The 18,549-nt window shown below is 46.2% G+C and overlaps 1 protein-coding gene and 1 pseudogene across 1 annotated transcript in view; one reads left to right on the top strand and one right to left on the bottom strand.

Moving 5' to 3' along the window:
• DNAH8 (dynein axonemal heavy chain 8) overlaps positions 1-18,549 on the bottom strand; it is a 406,563-nt gene that overhangs the window by 124,843 nt on the left and 263,171 nt on the right. Inside the window, exons 63-67 of the mRNA XM_054978191.1 lie at positions 7,490-7,593; positions 6,794-6,970; positions 5,674-5,841; positions 3,095-3,307; positions 1,528-1,665 (exon numbers count right to left, since the gene is read on the bottom strand). Coding sequence (XP_054834166.1) covers positions 1,528-1,665; positions 3,095-3,307; positions 5,674-5,841; positions 6,794-6,970; positions 7,490-7,593 — 800 coding nt within the window. The remainder of the gene's footprint in view (positions 1-1,527; positions 1,666-3,094; positions 3,308-5,673; positions 5,842-6,793; positions 6,971-7,489; positions 7,594-18,549) is intronic.
• Positions 14,816-17,561, top strand: LOC129342071 (heat shock protein HSP 90-beta-like; annotated as a pseudogene).

Genomic DNA, 18,549 nt, shown 5'->3' with positions numbered 1-18,549 from the left:
GCTCCACTCACTTCACAGCGTGATTGTTGCGGGGATAATAATGACATACTTTGTAAAGCACTCTGAGTGCTTCACAACTTTAAGTTGTCCTGAAGGTTGGTATATAAATTGAATGTTGCTGTTAATATTATTATTGAAAACAGACATTAAATTGTATATAACATAAATTATAGTTGCTAGTTTGGAGGTGAAATAAAATTCAGCATTTTCAACACAGTTTAAACAAACATTCTTAGGTACTGTTTTCTTTAGTTTCTTGCCTTTCCAGAAAACAGTAATAAGGCTAGGAACCTTACAGTGCCATTCTAAGTAGAGCTATACCCTTCTGAGTCTATTGTAACTCTGCTTCAAGTGATGTGTCTTCCCATTCATTCTAGGACAAAAGACTTGTCAGCAATCATTACAGAGTGATACAAGAACAGCAGACAAAAAGAAGAAACAAAGTTTGCTACCATCATATTAATGCCATGTAGTGGTACAGAAACATGGCCAGAAATTTCACATATACTTTAAAGAGGAAAGGCAAGATGGAAGCATGTGAGAGTCCTCTGGGGAATAGTCTTGAAGATGAGACAACCAAAAATATCCTAGTTAATAAGGTAGAAATCACTACACTGACTCCACACACCGGAGACCTCTTGGAAGAAAGCCAGAGTAGTAGAACTCCAGTGGACCAGTTTCCAGTGTTCTGAAAGATGCAGGTGTGAAGCCAACTGAGGAAGCAGGGGAGACATGGGGAGTGCATGACGACTCCCAGCTAGAACGGACATATGGCTTCCTCATATTCCTGAGCAAGAAGATCTGAGCCCACTAGCAGAAGTGATGGAAACCTTGGGCATAGAGGAACTGAACCAGTAGTGACCTTAGAACGCTTTCCAGTCAACAAACACTGAAGACAGACAAAAAGCAGAAACTTGTCAAAGCACCAAACCAAACCTTTTTAATCTCTGTTCAGCATTGAGAGGAAGGACAAAGAATGCCCGCTGAAGAAATGTTTTAGATGGGCAGCCATGTTAGTCTGTAGTAGAAAAGCAAGATTTGGTTCTAGTAGCATACCCTGGAAATCTAGTTGAGGTCTAAGGAGCTACTGGACCCAAATCTTTCTGAAGAAAAGAAAGTGGTATCAACCTGTGAGTGAAGTAACTTTCCACTGTCTTTTTATTTCCCCATTATTTTGTATTTCATTAAAATAAAGAAATCACAAGGAATGAAGCCAATTCTACTTGAGGTTAGCCACACAGGCGTGCCCTCAAGAGCCCTGTCTCTACAGAAGAATAGAGGGGATTTCTTTGAGGCTCCTTCTGGTACTGGTGGACAAAATCATGGCTGCCCTGATACATGCTTTCTACAACTTTGCTCCAAATGGAAGGTTTCTACATAGCACAGTAACTGACTAGGGAACCATGGTTAAGAGTTGTCTTAATGAGCAAGAAATATTTTACTTATTGCTATTATAAAGAAATTAAGTGCCTATAGTAAAAAAAAAAATCCTACAGATCTACTTTACAAAATGTTCCTTCATTTTACCATCTTCTCCTTCATAGCTGCATCAAACTTGGCTTGTACTTTATCCAGTTCTGCTTGTTTCTCATCTAATAATGCCTGAGCCTTTCCTAATTCTGCATTTGCTACTCTCAAGCGTCCTTCTTGTTTTGCCAAGTTGGCCTAAAATGAAAAATAAGGCAATAACAGCTTTACAGAACTTGACTAATTTTTTAACAAGTTTGTAAACCTTTTTACGTATTTGAGCTATCAAAAACAGAGAAACAAAAACAAGAGAAACAAAACAGAGAAACAAAAACAAGACTATTATTAGCTAGGTTAATATCAGCTACCTGACATCTCCCAAATAGGTTTACCCTCAGAAAATGCCTACCTTAAGAACACAGGAAAGTGTTCTTAAGATGGCACTTTTAATGCCGTTAGATGAAATTGCAGAAGGAAGGGGAAGTCTAGCCTGTCAAGTCTCTATAACATTCCATCAGTAGGGCTTAGGAAAGTACAGTCCACACTTGTAGGAGGAAAAATATGATACTATTAAGACAATTTAGAAGTCTCTGCTGTGTCTTCTTCAGAATTACACCGGGGGGGGGAGTTCTAGGTATTTTTACCAGGATTTGTATCCTATAGATGTGCAAATAGAAGGAGTTTGTATGACAGAATCTTCCCATTATTACCTTTTACCCCAGCCCTCCTTTCCTCCTGCATACCCTAAAACCCTCTCTTGAGGATCTAGGAACCCTCATCAGCAAAATGAAACATGACTGCAGTAAGGAGCAGTAATTTGGAAAAATCTTCTTTTCCCTCTTGCAATAAGCCTCAAACTAACCTTGGGAGGAAGAAGAGGAAGATGTTCTTGCATGGGCTTCTTACACACATCCATAAGATCCAACCCTATGTTACCAACAATACTGCTACTAAATCTCAATTCTAGCAAAATTCAAAGAAAATTTGAAGGGACCTACCCTAGTCTTTGCAGTTGCCCGCCAGTGGCGGGCAATCTCCCAGGGGTTTGCCCCATTGCCCACCAATTACTGGTGATTGGCGGGAGGTTGCAAATCTCCCAGTGATTGCCCTCCATTAGCAGGCAACCTGGCAAAGCACGCACTGGGCACACTCCCAATGGGGCGTACCGATGTCTCTTCCCAAAGTGACATCATCATGCCAGCTGCGGGCATTCTCCCGTGCTTCACTGGGGCCAATTTTAGCTCCAAACAGGCTGATTTTGCCTTGCAAAAGTATGGCACCATGAGCATCCCTCTGGCAAGTGCCAGGAGGAAAAGACTCCCAGGAGGCACAAAGTACATACAGGTCCTCCCCCCCACCCACCAATTAGGTATACGGACTTGGCAACCCTAACCGACCCAGGTGAAATAACTATTTGAATTACAAGGCATGTTAAAGAATTTTTAAAGGGTTAATGAAATCAGGGTGCAGGAAAAGCAGATTTGCACATGTGTGTTCTATTATACCTAGCTCAGTACAGACAGAAATCACCACAACAGCTTTGCAACAGAGTTGTGCAATATTACATCTCTTTTTACACTCAGCAGCTAGAAACATATACTGTAAGAAACTAAATATTGCTGCTTACCTTAAGAGGCAATACATCTCTGTTTATGCCATAGAATATTGCCATGGCTTGTGTCCAAGAAAGGAGGCCTGCTACATTACCACAGACCTTTTTACCATTCTCAAAAGTATAATCTTCCATTTGAAAATAAGGCTGCAGTAATTCTACTGTCTCTTCATTGATTGAATCTTTTGCAAATTGCTGGAGGCTCTGCAGAAAAGGCCCACTCATTAGCTGGAAAAAAAAACCCCAAATGCTGCTTTAGATGCAGTTTACTTTTTTTTGCCATCACCATTCCATTTGTAGAGATTTTTGAAAGAGACAATCTGTCAAAGCTTCCTTATCCCACAAGACAGCTTGGGGTGAGGTCAAAAGTCAAACACTCAGAACTAGGGAGGAGGGATCCTAGTTCCCTTGGTGGGGGTGTGAGATCTCCCTCTCCCACCCTCTGCTCCCCACCACCACTCACTTGGTTGGCAGGGGGGAAAGGTGGGGGAATAGGCCTCCTGGGGCAGTGCAACAACGTCACTCCTACTGTGAAGTGTGGGAACACTCCCGGTCCCTGCGTAATGATACCACTTCCCAGAAGTGATGTCATCATGCCCCCCTCAGGAGCATGCGTGTGCTTTGAACACATGCAAAAACATTAAAAAGGTGAGTGCCAGGTCCCTCCCTCCCACCAAGAGGGTAAGGAGACCTGGCAACCCTACCGGGGAGTGAATCCTCACTTTCCAGGGTAACAAGCCAGTCTCCAAGATTAACCTTCAGCTGTGAGACAGAGAGACAAGTCTCTACCTTTCTGAGTACTAATCAGGAAGTCAGCACAGCAAGGTAGGATGATTGCAGGTTGGGTCCCACAAAACAAATTATCTGGTAGCTGTAGCAAAAAATAGGCCAAACTACTGGATTCAGATTGAAGTAAAAAAGCTCAAATAACACCACTGAAATATAATTAATAAAGGGTATTAAAAGAATGTGTAAAAGAGAACATTTATAGACGTGTGCAAACAGGAAGGAAAAAATAATACTAAATAACTAACCTAACAGTACTATACAGGTTTTAATGTTACCTTGTCAAGCTAGAGCACAAAGTTCAGGCAGGACTTCAAAGTCTAATATCCAAACATCACAAGTCCTGAGCTGACACCTAGCCTGGTAGTCAGGCCCAGAGTACAAGGAAGGGGTATGGTGGCAGGTATCCACCAGCAACCACACTGAATGAAAGTGAGATGAAACTAGAATGAAGACCTCTTGCTTTACAGCCATGCTGCCCACAGTATGGCTTTACCTACTAGACCAATCAATGTGTTGCTAGGTCTTGTGATTACATGCCTCTGCAGCTGGCACATATTCACAAATAGAGCAACTCACCCCACATGCAGTCCTTTGTGCTAATGGGATAGAATGAGAGTGCAAAACTCCCTCTCTGGCTCTGTCTTTGAAGCTCTCTGATCTGCACCTGTGCCTAATTCCATCCCCTCCTTATTTCTTTAGGAACTACAAAGTCATAGTGACTATACTTTTCCAAAAAGGAGCCTTCTAAATAGGTCACAAAAGCCTGAACCAAAATTTGAAAAAGGTCAAGAAATGAAGCAAGGTCAGATTCTTGACACAAATCTTTTTTCTATATTTGTATGTCTTCAATACTTCAATTATGTTTAATTCCATCAAAGAAGTGGAGTGAAGTTACTGAAAAGGGGCTTTTCTCCACCAGATTTTTGCTCCAGCTGAGATTCTTAACTTCATTACCCCCTCACATATACATGTAATATCATTACTGCTCTCCCAGTTTTTCTTTGAGTTTTTCTTGTGTTTTTTCAGACCACTTCTGTGATGGTCTGAATGATACTGTGTGCAAAGGAATGGGCAAAGCAATGAAGTTAAGAAACCAAGCTGGAGAAAAAAAAAACAATGCAGAAAAGCCCTAGCACTAGTTGTTTCCTAAGGATTATCTATACATGTTTACTGATATGGGGTGCTAAGAAACTAAGAAATTTAAGAATTAGAAAATTCTTAAGCAAATGTTTTCTGGCTACTTCATATACCTGCTCCATTAACTGACCGTTCATTTACTGGATGTTGTACTACATGGGATTCTACAGTACAAGCAGGCAGGCAGGCTACTCAATTGGAGAACTGTCATGGTTTTGGGATAGTAAGTCTTGACTGAAGATACGATATGAGTGATACATTGAAAGAAGTGGGACTTGCTATGGATCACTAGGTACAGCTAATGCTTTGTATGCAGAAGTCTTGGTATCTCTAATTAGACAATCTCAGAGTCTCTCTACACAAGACATCTTTCACAGGGATGCTCAAGTGAAAGATCTTACACTCGTTCTCCCATTGTGGATACACATGCACTGCTAGGGAGACAGTATACACTTGAATATAAAACACAGAAAGTAAATCACTTGAGTGTCTCTGTGTAAGATGTCTTGTGTAGAGAGACTCTCAGGTAACACATGTTGGGAAAGGTCTTTTCTATCTATGGTGTTATAGAGCCACCACAAGTCAGACAAGTGCATATTTTGTACAGTAGTTAATGCATACAAATAAACAGACTTTAAATATTAGAACTACTTTGAAATATCAGGTACTTTCAAGGACTCGCTCCACGATGGTTTCATGCAAGGCTTTTCTGGGTCCATGGTAACTGGGTCTATCTTCTTTTGGAACAGCAACAGGCAACAATCCATGATTCTCATGATCAGATGAGGTGGCTTGGCAAGTTTTCGAACTGTTGAAATATCTGCCGGTTTGATAGTCTGCAAAGGACAAAATTTCAATTACTGCATGTGTGAAATGTCATAAACATGGGGAATTGTCATCACCCTGCATTTCTCCAAGCAACTGACTGTACTGGAATTAATGAAACAGTCAGGTTCCAGAAGGAGACCCAGTTGGGAAATCAGAAATGTAAAGACAGCAATCTAGAAAACAATGTTAACTAACAAAGAGTACAGAGAAGACTATCAATGTAATCCTTCAACAGACTTAAAGGGTGTTACTCTGTTTAGGGTTGCACTGTAGGTTAACTAACCCTCATAGTCAACAAATGTCCTGGCTCTGTACTTGTAATTACACAGTTATCATATTTAGTAACATTCACATATAAGTTTCCTATAGGGCTGCCTGTAAACAATACAATGTTCATATCTAAAATTAAACAAAAGCCAGAGTTGTAAACAAAAGTCCTGTTACTATTTCCAAGAATGCTTGCAGCAGGACTACTGCTTGGTTGATTGAGCCCTACACCCCAAAATCAGAAAGTTATTTGCAAAAAGACCAGCCACCAGAACGACATGCCTTTTGTTTGAATGTTCATCTATTCCACTACCTGTCCAATGCACACATGTAGCACTTTGTTTGTACTCCACTCACCCCTATTTCCCTCCTCTTCTCTATGTCTTTATAACCTCCAGAGAAAAGAAGTAGAATTGACATGAGGTGCTAATAAGTACACTCGGCCATCTAGGTAGTGGTACAGTATCTACATTACAAAGTGTATTTATTTGGTTTAAAGTGGATAATGTTGTTGGTCTGAAGTAGAAGAGGAAGATTTAAATCCAGTAGTACCTTAAAGACCAACAAGATTTCCAAGGTATAAGCTATCAAGAGTCAAAGCTACTTTTGACAGATATTTATTTGGTGAGATTCTTTCTTCACTTACAATAGTTTCAAAAGAACAGCTAAATAGGAAAAGAAATGGTTACTCACATTCAAAGCAGCTTCTGCCTCCTCTAATGCTGGCCTAGCTGCCTCCAACTTTGCCTCTGCTATCACTTTCTCTGAATCAATTTCATCAACAATCTTTTGTGCTTTGTCTTTTACACCTTGAACTTCATTTTTTACTTTAGCTGAAGCCTCAGCACTTACTGTTACTTCTGCCAACACCTAATTAAAATTTAAAATTTTTATCTTTAGTGGTTATCTTTAGTGACACAGAATGGTGGGGGAGAGGGCTTATTACTGCAAACAGTTCCCCTCCCCACTATCAGTCAGGGCCACACTTCAACAGAATTCAGACCCAGCATGTAATGAGCTTGCACCCAGCCAGTTCTCCCTGTTGGACCCTCCTCCTTTACATGCAAATATATTCTTGTAAAGAGGGAGGAACTGGTAGTAGAGAGGGTTGGCTGGTAATACCAGAGGTCTTGCAGGCCTAGCTGTTCTTCATTCACATTCACATTCATTCACATTCACAGATTCACTGTGCCCTGTATAACATGCCATGAGATAATGGCAATAGCAATGAATATGCTATCTGAGGAGTAATCTAATTTAACATCAACATTTTGAATGCCTTTTGTTGGGATACTGCAATATTCCTGCAGCAGAAATGCAACCTCATAGAAGATATATATATGCTCAACAAAATGTGCATTTACAATGATATTGTGCCTTGGTACTCACTTTGTCTGCTTTTACAGAAGCCAAAGCCAGTTCCTTCTCTTTCACCGCCAGGTCTTGAGAGAGTTTAGCAACAGATTCACTTGCCTCCATCAGCTTAGAAAGACCTGCAATCGTGATCAAAAGTCAGAGGGCTGTAAGTAATCTATACTGATAGTATATTCTAGGACAATGTATTGGCTCTTGTGAAATGTGAGAAAACAGGGTTAACATACCTGTAACTTATGTTCATCGAGTTCTTCTGTGCTGACACTGCGCTGGGACTGCGCAGGTGCAGGCCAGCCGCCGGAGAATTCTTTATCGCTTCTATAGCTCCGAAGGGGCTGTTTGTCATGCACCTCAGCGACCGTTTTCCCGCCCAAACGGTCACATGTCTTCCCAGCGACCAATGGCCCCTTCCCTCAGTTCTCCCTTGCCGCCGCTATCCAATACACATAGCCATAATCCTTAAAGACATCAATATCATTATAATCCTCATATTATCGTGCATTGGAATTCACAGCAGGGTAGGAGGGAGGGATGTGTGTCAGCACAGAAGAACTCGATGAACATAAGTTACAGGTATGTTAACCCTGTTTTCATCTTCGTTCTTCTGTGCCTCCACACATGGGAGAGTACCAAGCTTCACAAAATAAGGAAGGTGGGGTGAAATCCAACTCAATTTTATTATATAACAACAGTCCTAGTACCAGGACCAATAAATAAATAAGTCATTGTACAGTAATATTTAACGTGTTCAATAAATATATATACATATATACATATATACACAAAGTGTCATTGTCAGTTATTACAACAATACCCTCCAGTATCCCTTCAGGAAAACAGGGAATGGAGGACAGCTTTGGCCACAGAGACCTCCTGCTCTGCATTGACATCCATAGCATAGTGTTTAACAAATGTGTCAGCAGAGGACCACGTAGCAGCCCTACAGATATTAACCAGCGGCACACCCCTGATGAGTGCCGAAGAGGCTGCTTGAGACCGTGTGGAATGGGCTTTAACATGTAGTGGGCAAGCCACCCCAGCTAGAGCATAGGCCTTACTAATGGCCGATACAATCCACCGTGACAGGGTCTGCGAAGATGCCCTGTTACCCTTATCCTTGGCCCCAAAACAGATGAACAAATGAGGACTAGTACGAAAATCCCTAGTCCTATCCAAGTAGAAGGCCAGGGCTCTTTTTAGGTCCAAAGTGTGAAGGGCCTTTTCCCCTTTAGAAGATGGCTGCGGAAAAAACGCAGGTAGCGTTATCTCCTGCGATAGGCGAAAGGCAGACACCACCTTAGGCAGGAATTTGAGGCATGGCCGCAGGACCACCCTATTGCTGTGGAACCTAATGAAAGGCGGGTCAGCCCTAAGTGCTGACAGTTCACTTACCCTCCTGGCAGACGTTATAGCCACTAGAAAAGTCACCTTATAGGACAACAAGTCCAAAGAGCATGCGGCTAACGGCTCAAACGGAGGCAACATCAGCCTCGACAGCACCAGGGATAGTGACCATTGAGGCACCAGGTGTGACACAGGGGGGTAGAGGTTAAACATCCCCTTCAGGAACTGGTGGGACTTACAGTGTGAAAAAACTGTGCCACCGTCTACTTGAGCATGGAAGGCTGAAATAGCCGCAAGATGGACTTTGAGGGAGGTAACTCTTAAACCTTGCTCCCTCAACTGGCATAGATAATCAAATATGATCCCCAGGGGGCTATTGGCAGGCACCACTCCTTTAGCAAGTGCCCAAGCCTCAAACCTACGCCACTTAGCCTCATAGGACCGTCTAGCGGACGGCTTCCTAGCATTCAACAAGACCCTGTGCACCTGCTCTGAAAACACTACAGGCGGGGCTGGATCCGCCAGGCTGACAGGTGTAGCTTCATGGGTTCGTGATGGAACAGGCTCCCATTCCGCAGGAGATCCTGCCGGGGAGGCAGACTCATATAAGTCCTTTTGGACAGGTGCAGGAGCTTGGGGAACCATACCTGCCTTGGCCAAAATGGGGCCACAAGTATGCAATCCGAATTGTCCTCCTCTATCTTGCACAGTACCCTGGGTATTAGTGGGAATGGCGGAAACATATAGTGCAACCTGTGGGTCCACGTAAACTGGAAGGCATCCCCAATAGAGAGGGGGTCGCTCCCTGCCCTTGAGCAAAATATCTGGGCCTTGGTGTTCACTGAAGTTGCAAACAAATCTATGTCCGGCTGACTCCACAGTTGGAAGATCGGCCCAATGTACTCTGTGCCCACTTCCCACTCGTGGTCCAACAATTGCACCCTGCTCAGGGCATCTGCCCGAACATTGTCTGATCCTGCTACGTGTATAGCCCGAAGCATCACACCATGTAGGACCGCCCAGTGCCAAACGAGCGTGGCCTCTCTGCAGAGAGTCATAGATGCTGTGCCCCCTTGCTGGTTTATGTAATACATGGCAGTCATGTTGTCCGTCTGCACCAACACCTGACGATTTTGTAGGAGCGCTGTAAAGGACACAAGTGCAAAACGAATAGCTCGTAACTCAAGTACATTAATGTGCAAGTTCTTTTCCCTTTCTGTCCAAACATCCTGTACACAAGCAGCACCACAGTAAGCACCGCATCCCTGCAGGGATGCATCAGTGGTCACTGTAATCTCAGTATGCTGGCAACCAAACAGGGTCCCCTTAAACAAGTTGTCATCCGACATCCACCAGTCAAGGGAGGATAGAATAGACCTAGGTATGGACAACTTGAGAGACGGAGGATGATGGAAGGTGTCATACTTCCTCACGAACCAATTCTGAAGCAGGACCATACGCAGTCTAGCAAAAGTGACCACAGAGGTGGCCGCTGCCATATGCCCCAATAAGCACTGGATGGTGCGAACAGATTGGAACCGGTTCCTTTTAAACACGGATACCAGACCCTTCAGAGACTTAGCCCTCTCAGAGGGGAGCAGTGCCTTACCCTCTACAGAGTCTAACATTGCCCCAATATAGGAGACCTTACGGCTGGGCACCAGTTTAGATTTTTCAAAATTTACCAGGAGCCCCAAGCGTTTGCAAGTGCTCAGTACTAATTCTACATCTTGCAACAGCTTAGCCTCCGAATCAGCCACAATGAGCCAGTTATTGAGGTAGGGAAAGATAGTACAGCCCTCCTCCCGAAGGAAGGAGACCACAGGAGCCACACACTTGGTAAATACCCGTGGCGCCGTGGATAGACCGAAGGGAAGCACCGTATAACGGAACACCCTTTGCCGGTAAACGAAGCTCAGGTATTTCCTGTGCTCCTCTTGTATTCCCACATGGAAATAGGCGTCCTTTAAATCAAGGATGGCAAACCAATCCCCTTTCCTTAGCAAGGTGATCACAGCTGATAACGTGGCCATTTTGAACTTAGTCACCCTTAGAAAGGCATTAAGGCCCCTTAAATCTAGAATGGGGCGTAGACCCCCATCCTTCTTGGGGACTAAGAAGAACCGAGAGAAGAAGCCTCTCACAGACCCGTCACAGGGCACCTCTTCTACAGCACCCTTGGCCAAGAGCGACACAATTTCCGCATCCAGCTCTGCCATAGTATTATCAACAGCTGTCAGAGGTGAGCTACACCTAGGCAGTTCTAAGAATTCCAGCCCATATCCTTCATCAACAATCGTTAAGACCCATGAGTCAGATGTTATTGACTCCCAGTCAGACAGGAAAGGCTTCAGCCTGTCTGAGAGTTCAAGGATGTGGCTGGACCATCCCATCAGTACTGCCTCCCAGGCCCCTGCTGATCTTTCTGCTGGGCGGGGGGTTGAGGCGTGCGGGGCTTGAAGGGCCTATGCCTCCTGGGCTGCTGTGTAGGACTGAAGTGGCGCTGAGGGTAGGCAGGGTATTGATGGTAGAATGGCCGCTGCTGGTACCTGCCCTGATAGTGGTACGGGTTGTACCTTGCAGCGTACCGAGGCCTGGAGGCGGGCTTGTCCGATGGAGCCAGCCCCAGCGACCGGGCTGTCTGCCTGTCCTCCTTTTTCTTCAATGCCTCGTCGGTGGTAGTGGAGAACAAGGAGTCCCCCTCAAAGGGCAGGCCCTCGATCCTCGATCTCACCTCCTGCGAGAGAGCTGTTGACCTGAGCCAAGAGTGGCGCCGGAGGACCACAGCCAAAGCCATCCCACGTGCGGCAGTGTCAGCGGCATGGCTCCCCGCATTCATTTGCTGTTTGGACAGACGGACAGCCTCTGTCTGCAGCAGGGAGACCACCGCCTTCTTGTCAGCTGGCAAGTCTCTGACGTAGGACGCCAGCTTCTCCCAGAGGTATAGTTGGTAGCCAGCCATGATAGTCTGGTAGTTGGCTATCCTAAGGCCCAGGGAAGAGATAGAATACTGGTGCCTACCCATGGCGTCGATCTTCCTACCTTCTTTATCCGGGGGCACGGAAGAGGGGCCCAATCGACGGGGCTGGATCTCCTTGGCAACCAGCGAGGAGGGTGGAGGGTGCTTTACCAACGACTGCCAGGTGCCCTGCTTGATCTTATACAGCTGTTCGATTCTTTTCGATGTAGCAGGCTGGTCACAGGGCACCTTCCACACCTTCTCCACAATCTCTTCCACTCCTTCCAGCATGGGGAAGCCCACTGTTGCCGGGTTGTCCCCATAGATCCAACGCAGGAGCTTATCCTTGGTCTGTGGCGTCGCCGAGGAAATATCCATTTCCAGCGCCTGTGCCATGCGAGCCATCTGATCCGAGTAGATCTGAAGATCCTCGTAAGGGGAGCTGGTACTGGGCGCCACGTTGTCGTCTGGGGACGGCTCCGACCACGACTCTGACCTGTAGTCCCCGACACTCTCAGCCTCCTCCTCATCGGAACCAAGTACCAACTCGTCTCCTCGATAGGGTGGAGGCAGCCAACGCTGCCTTGAGGTGGATGGCCTCGGTTCTGAGAATTCGAACCCGGCAGGGCAATGGTAGGCCGGAAGGATGTAAGAGGCCTGTCGGTGCTGAGATTCCAGGGAGTGCCTGGAACCGACGCTCTCCACCTCAGAATGGCGCCGGCTGTGGGTGGAAGCCACCGGGGACCGGAGAGCAGCCGGAACAGGTGACGGTCGGTTCCGATGGTGGGTTGTCGGGCTCGGATCCGCAGCCGGGGATCACAATGAAGGCCCCCAGATCCGGCACCTCTTCCGGAGCGGGCGAATCCAGGTGCGGGGAAGACGTGCGAGGGACCACCATCACGACCTCCTCAGCGGACGCCCGACGTGGCGACTGAGAGCACCAACGCTTGGCCTTCTTTGGCTTCTTCGAAGGAGGCTTGGAAGAGGCCCTTGGAACCGAAGCCCTTTCAGTGGTTGGCCTCTTGCTCGAACTTGGCTTCGGATCCAACACTTTTCTCGGGGTCGGCTTCCCGGCTGCGAGCTGTGGTCTTGACGCCGCACCAGCCGTCGGATCCACCGATGGCCACGGATCCGTGCTCCTCGGTTCCGAGTCCGATGCCCTCGGATCCAACCGAGTTGAAGAAGCGCTACGGGGCGGTCTCACCGACTCCCACGCTGGAGAGGCCGCTCTCGGTGCCGCAGCACTCGCCGGCCGAGATTTCGACACCGACTTCATGGATGCCGCTGAGCCCGCTCTCGAATGCCGTTCAGCAGAGGGGCTAGGGCCTGCCTTGGGGGAGGGCAACGGAGTAGTCTCCGACATCACTTTCTTCCACAAGGAGGAGTTTAAGCGGGCCTGACGCTCCTGCCAGGCCTTGTGGGTAAAGCCCTGGCATATCTTACACGCCGTAACATTGTGGGTCTCCCCCAGGCAAAATAAACACAACTCATGGCCATCGGTCTGGGCCATTTTTGTGTGGCACTGAATACAGTGCTTGAACAAAGCCTTGGAAGCCATAATCGGGTCGGGCAAAAGAGTAGTCAAACAGTCCGAGGTTATATTTACCGAGTCCAAAATGAGATCCAAATCAGCAAGACGAAGAATAGTCAAGTCTGAAGTCAAAAAACCAGATTCACCAGATCAAGCAATAAAGCACTAAAGCACGGAGCTGCAAAGCAGACGTTCGCTCCAAGTGGCGGCAAGAAGAGAACTGAGGGAAGGGGCCGTTGGTCGCTGGGAAGACGTGTGACTGTTTGGGCGGGAAAACGGTCGCTGAGGCGCGCAACAAACGGCCCCTTCAGAGCTATAGAAGTGATAAAGAATTCTCCAGCGGCTGGCCTGCGCCTGCGCAGTCCCATGTGTGGAGGCACAGAAGAACGAAGATGAACCATGGTGCTTAAAGGTGCAGATTGTTCTGGCTCTTCCCCTCTTTCCAGCAACCCTCTGAAAGCTTCAAGAAATTATGTGACCTGGAGGGGTCTGAAGTCCATGGGCAACTGGGAAAAATTTCTGTTGGCAGAAGTCAGAGTGATTTTACACAGTTCCCTCTTCTCGCTGTCTATACAGATCCTACAACTTTCCATAACCTTTCTATGACCTCCAGCAACAGCATTTCAGAAGTCTCATATGATTGCTGGGGGAGCTGGGAAGGATTCATGGGCTTCTTCCACTTATACTTCATGAATGCAACATCATATTATGGGTACAAAAAGCCAAAATTTTCATTAGTTTAACTTTTGCTAAAGAACAGACATAAACCAGCAAGCACTGATTCCACCTAATGTCCAACAGTAACAGAAATGCTTGCAGCAAAACTTTTACTAGCTTGCCTGAGCCCTACAGCCATAATTCCAGGCAAGACATCAGGCTTAAGTCCCACTGCTTTCATTAGAATTTTAGCATGCTCAAATGCTAGTATACTACGTTGCAAATGTGTCCACTGCCGGTGTCACAGAGCTTGGATGATCTGAAAAGCTAGTATTTTTAAATTTCTATTATTAGTGAGAAAAAATCTAGTATTCATAATCTAGTATTCACCATCCACTTGTAAAGGTAACCTTGTGTTTATAAACCAAAGGCATTTTAGTGTGGGTTTCATCTCTCAAAATGGATTTTGTTTCTCTTGTAAGCCTTGTAAAAATAATTTCAAGATTTTTTTTAAACAACTCACAAAATTGTTCACTTTGAAGAATGTGCAGAAAACACAAAGTAAAACTTATTTTAGTAAGAATTATTTAACACAGATGTTGTCTTCAGTTTCCCCAGTGGGTTGGACCAGAAACAACAGATTGAAGTTAAAGCAAAATAATTTTCAGCTAAACATTAGGAAGAACTTCCTGACAGAGCAGTTCCTCAGTGAAACAAGTTTCCTCGGGAGGTAGTGGGCTCTCCTTCCATGGAGGTATTTAAGAAGAGGCTAGATCATCATCTGACAGCTATGATGATTCTCTGACTTCATGTGAATGTACACAGATGTGGAGAGGGGGTGAATGAAGGGATGAACCAGTACTTGGCTCTTGTGGCCCTTTCTTACATGCCCAGGGTAACACTAATAATCACTTTGAGGTCAGGAAGGAAGGAATTTTCCTCCAGGCCAGATTGGCCAGAAATCCTTTTTTGCCTTCTTCTGGGCATAGAGCAGGGGTCACTGAGGGAGGTGAGGGGGGGTAGCTGTACAGGGGCTGGACAAGATGATCCCTGGTATCCCTTCAGGTTCTATGTATAGATGGGCATGAACTGGAAAAAATGAACCATGTGGTTCGTGGTTCATCGCATTTCACGAACCATGAACCACGAACTTTCATGAACCTGCCCCGGTTCATGAACCAGTTTGTTTGGTTCATGAAAACGTCACACCCAGATCAGCAAATCGTCACTTCCGGGTCAGCAGAAGGTCTGCAGGAAGTCCATCCCCTGTTGCCTAGGAAACTGACTGATTGGTGCCAGGCTGTCTGCAGTGACAAACCAAAAAACGAACCAAACGAACCAGCCTAAAGTTCATGGCGGTTCATCAGAAATTGGCTCAGATGAACCGCCGGTTCGCAAACCACGAACTGGCCCAGTTCGTCATGAACTTTGGTTCTTATTTTGGTTCATGCCCATCTCTATTTCTATGTAATGAATTCGGTCAGGAATATAGGGGAACAGTTACTTGACCAAAAAGATCAAGGAGGATGTTTCCACAAACCAGAGACAGCTGGTGTAGCTTCTCAGCAAAACATAGCAAAAGGGGATTTAGAAACACAGAATAGAAAAGCCTTAGAGAGGAGCAAGAAACAATAAAAAATTGGCTTTTATTCCTTCTTATCTTGTGGCTGAAAAGGTTGTAGTCATCACCAAGCACAACAACAATGAACAGTATGCTTGGGAATCCTCTGTAGGGGGCTCTTTCAGTTAGAGCTGATCATGGTGAACCTGTTGGCCATGGCACCAAGGTGATATTGTATCTGAAGGAGGATCAGACAGAGTACCTGGAGGAACACCATGTCAAGGAAGTGGTGAAGAAGCACTCTGAGTCTATTGGCTAGCTCATCACTCTCATCTGGAGAAGGAACATGGAGATCAGTGATGATGAGCCAGAGGAGGAAAAAGTTGAGAAGGAGGATGAGGTAGCCCCCAAGGATGAAGAGAAATCCAAGATTGAAGATTTGGGTTCAGATAAGGAAGAAGAAGGTGGCAAGAGCAAGAAGACAAAGAAGATCAAGGAGAAGTACATCAATCAGGAAGAGCTGAACAAGACCAAGCCCATCTGTATTTGAAACCCTGATGACATCACCCAGGAGGAGTATGGCGAGTTCTACAAGAACCTCACCACTGACTGGGAAGATTCCCTCGCTGTCAAGCATTTCTCAGTGGAAGGACAGTTGGAATTCTGGGCACTTCTGTTTATTCCCCACTGGGCCCTGTTTGACCTCTTTGAAAACAAGAAGAAAAAGAACAATATCAAGCTTTACTTCCGGTGAGTCTTCATTATGGACAGCTATGATGAACTCATCCCAGAGTATCTGAACTTCTTCCATGGTGCTGTGGGTTCAGAGGACCTTCCCCTGAACATCTCCTGTGAGAGGCTGCAGCAGAGCAAGTTTCTCAGAGTGATTTTTAAAAACATTGTCAAGAAATACCTGGAGCTTTTTGCTGAGCTGGTAGAGGACAAGAAGAACTACAAGAAGTTCTGTAAGGCCTTCTCCAAAAACCTTAAGCTGGGAATTCATGAGGACTCAACTAATAGGAAGCACCTGTCAGAGCTGTTACGCTATCATAAATCCCATTCTGATGATGAGATGACCTCCCTCTCAGAGTACGTATTCTGTGTGAAGGACAACAAGAAGAGCATCTACTACATTACAGGTGAGAGCAAGGAGCAGGTGGTGAACTCTGCCATTGTGGAGCAAGTGAGAAAACGTGGGTTTGAGATGGTATACATGACAGAACTCATTGATGAGTACAGTGTTCAGCAACTTAAAGAGTTTGATGGAAAGACCCTGGTATCTGTCACCAAGGAATGACTGGAATTGCCTGAGGATGAGGATGAGTAAAAGAAGACAAAGGAGAGCAAGGCCAAGTTTGAGAACCTTTGCAAGCTCACAAAGGAACTCCTAGAGAAAAAGGTTGAGAAGGTAACTCTTTCAAACAGACTGGTTTCTTCCCCCTGCTGTATTGTTAACAGCACCTATGGTTGGACAGCCAACATGAAATGTATCAGGAAAGCCCAGGCTTTGCTAGAGAACTCCATCATGGGCTACATGATGACCACGAAGCACCTGGAGATCAATCCTGACCACCCCGTTGTAGAGAATTTGTGGCAGAAAGCCAAGGCAGACAAGAATGACAAGGCTGTCAAGGACCTAGTGGTGCTTCTCTTTGAAACAGCTCTCCTTTCTTCTGGCTTCTCCCTGGAGGATTCACAGACTCACTCTAACCATATCTATAGGATGTTCAAGCTGAGGTTAGGTATTGATGAAGAGGAAGTGGCTGCTGAGGAGCCTAGTGCTTCTGTTTCTGAAGAGATCCCTCCGCTGAAAGGAGATGAAGATGCATCCCGCATGGAGGAAGTGGATTAAAGAGATGCTTTTCTTCCTTCTGTCCTGCCCCACCCTTCCCCTGCCCCACCTCCTTGCTCAGGAGGTCTGGCTCCTGCAGTGCTAATGGGATTCCTTGATGTGGTTTCTCCCTACTCCCTTTATCATCAGTAGCCAGTCTGGCAAGGGGCCTCCACTGCCATCGGGTCTGTCTTTCTGCTTGTTTAGAAAAAACAGGATTTCTCACCTGTAACTGTTGATCGTCGAGTCTCTTCTGTGCAGACACACATTGGGGACTGCGCAGGCGCAGGCCAGCCGCGGAAAAGATTTTTCTAGCTTTCAGAGATGTGAAGGGGACGTTCGGATCCACCGCGCATGCGCGTCGGTGTTCCCGCCAATTTTGAATGCATATATATCCGAACGTCCCCGGCATTCCCTCAGTTCACCTGAGCCGCCGGAGAAACTAAGTCAACCAAACACTCACAGCGGGGCAGGCGGGAGGGAATGTGTGTCTGCACAGAAGAGACTCGACGATCAACAGTTACAGGTGAGAAACCCTGTTTATCGTCTTTGTCCTTCTGTGCAGCCCCACATTGGGAGAGTAACTAGCATCTCACCAATGGGGGCGGGTGTGAGTGTCTACTTGAACAAGGACTGCAGGACAGCTGTGCCAACAGCCGAGTCACGTCGTGCATGCACATCCACAGAATAGTGTTTGATGAAAGTGTCTGTAGTGGACCATGTCGCAGCTTGGCAGACGTCCCGGAGCGGCACTCCTCGCAGGAAGGCAGCAGAAGCAGCTTGCGCTCGAGTGGAATGAGCGGTAACCAACAAGGGACACTGGACTCCAGCATGCTGATAGCAAAGTTTAATCGTAGACACAATCCAGCGAGAGATGGACTGGGCAGAAGCAGGTGAGCCCTTGCGAGGGCCAGAGTAACACACAAACAGGGCAGGAGATTTCCTGAAACATTTGGTGCGGTGCAAATAAAACAATAAAGCACGCTTTACATCCAATGTGTGTAGTGCTCGCTCCCCTGGGGATGAGGGTGTTGGAAAAAAGGAAGGGAGGAACACCTTTTGCTGTAGGTGAAATCTTGAGACTACCTTGGGCAGAAACTCCATGCTAGTGTGGAGCATGACAGCACCAGGGAAAAACTGCAGGAAGGGAGGGTCGCACCGCAGGGCAGACAGCTCCCCAACACGCCTAGAG

The sequence above is a fragment of the Eublepharis macularius genome, chromosome 1 (assembly GCF_028583425.1).
Source record: "Eublepharis macularius isolate TG4126 chromosome 1, MPM_Emac_v1.0, whole genome shotgun sequence".
NCBI lineage: Eukaryota > Metazoa > Chordata > Lepidosauria > Squamata > Eublepharidae > Eublepharis > Eublepharis macularius.
This window is presented reverse-complemented; position numbering and strand designations above follow the sequence as displayed.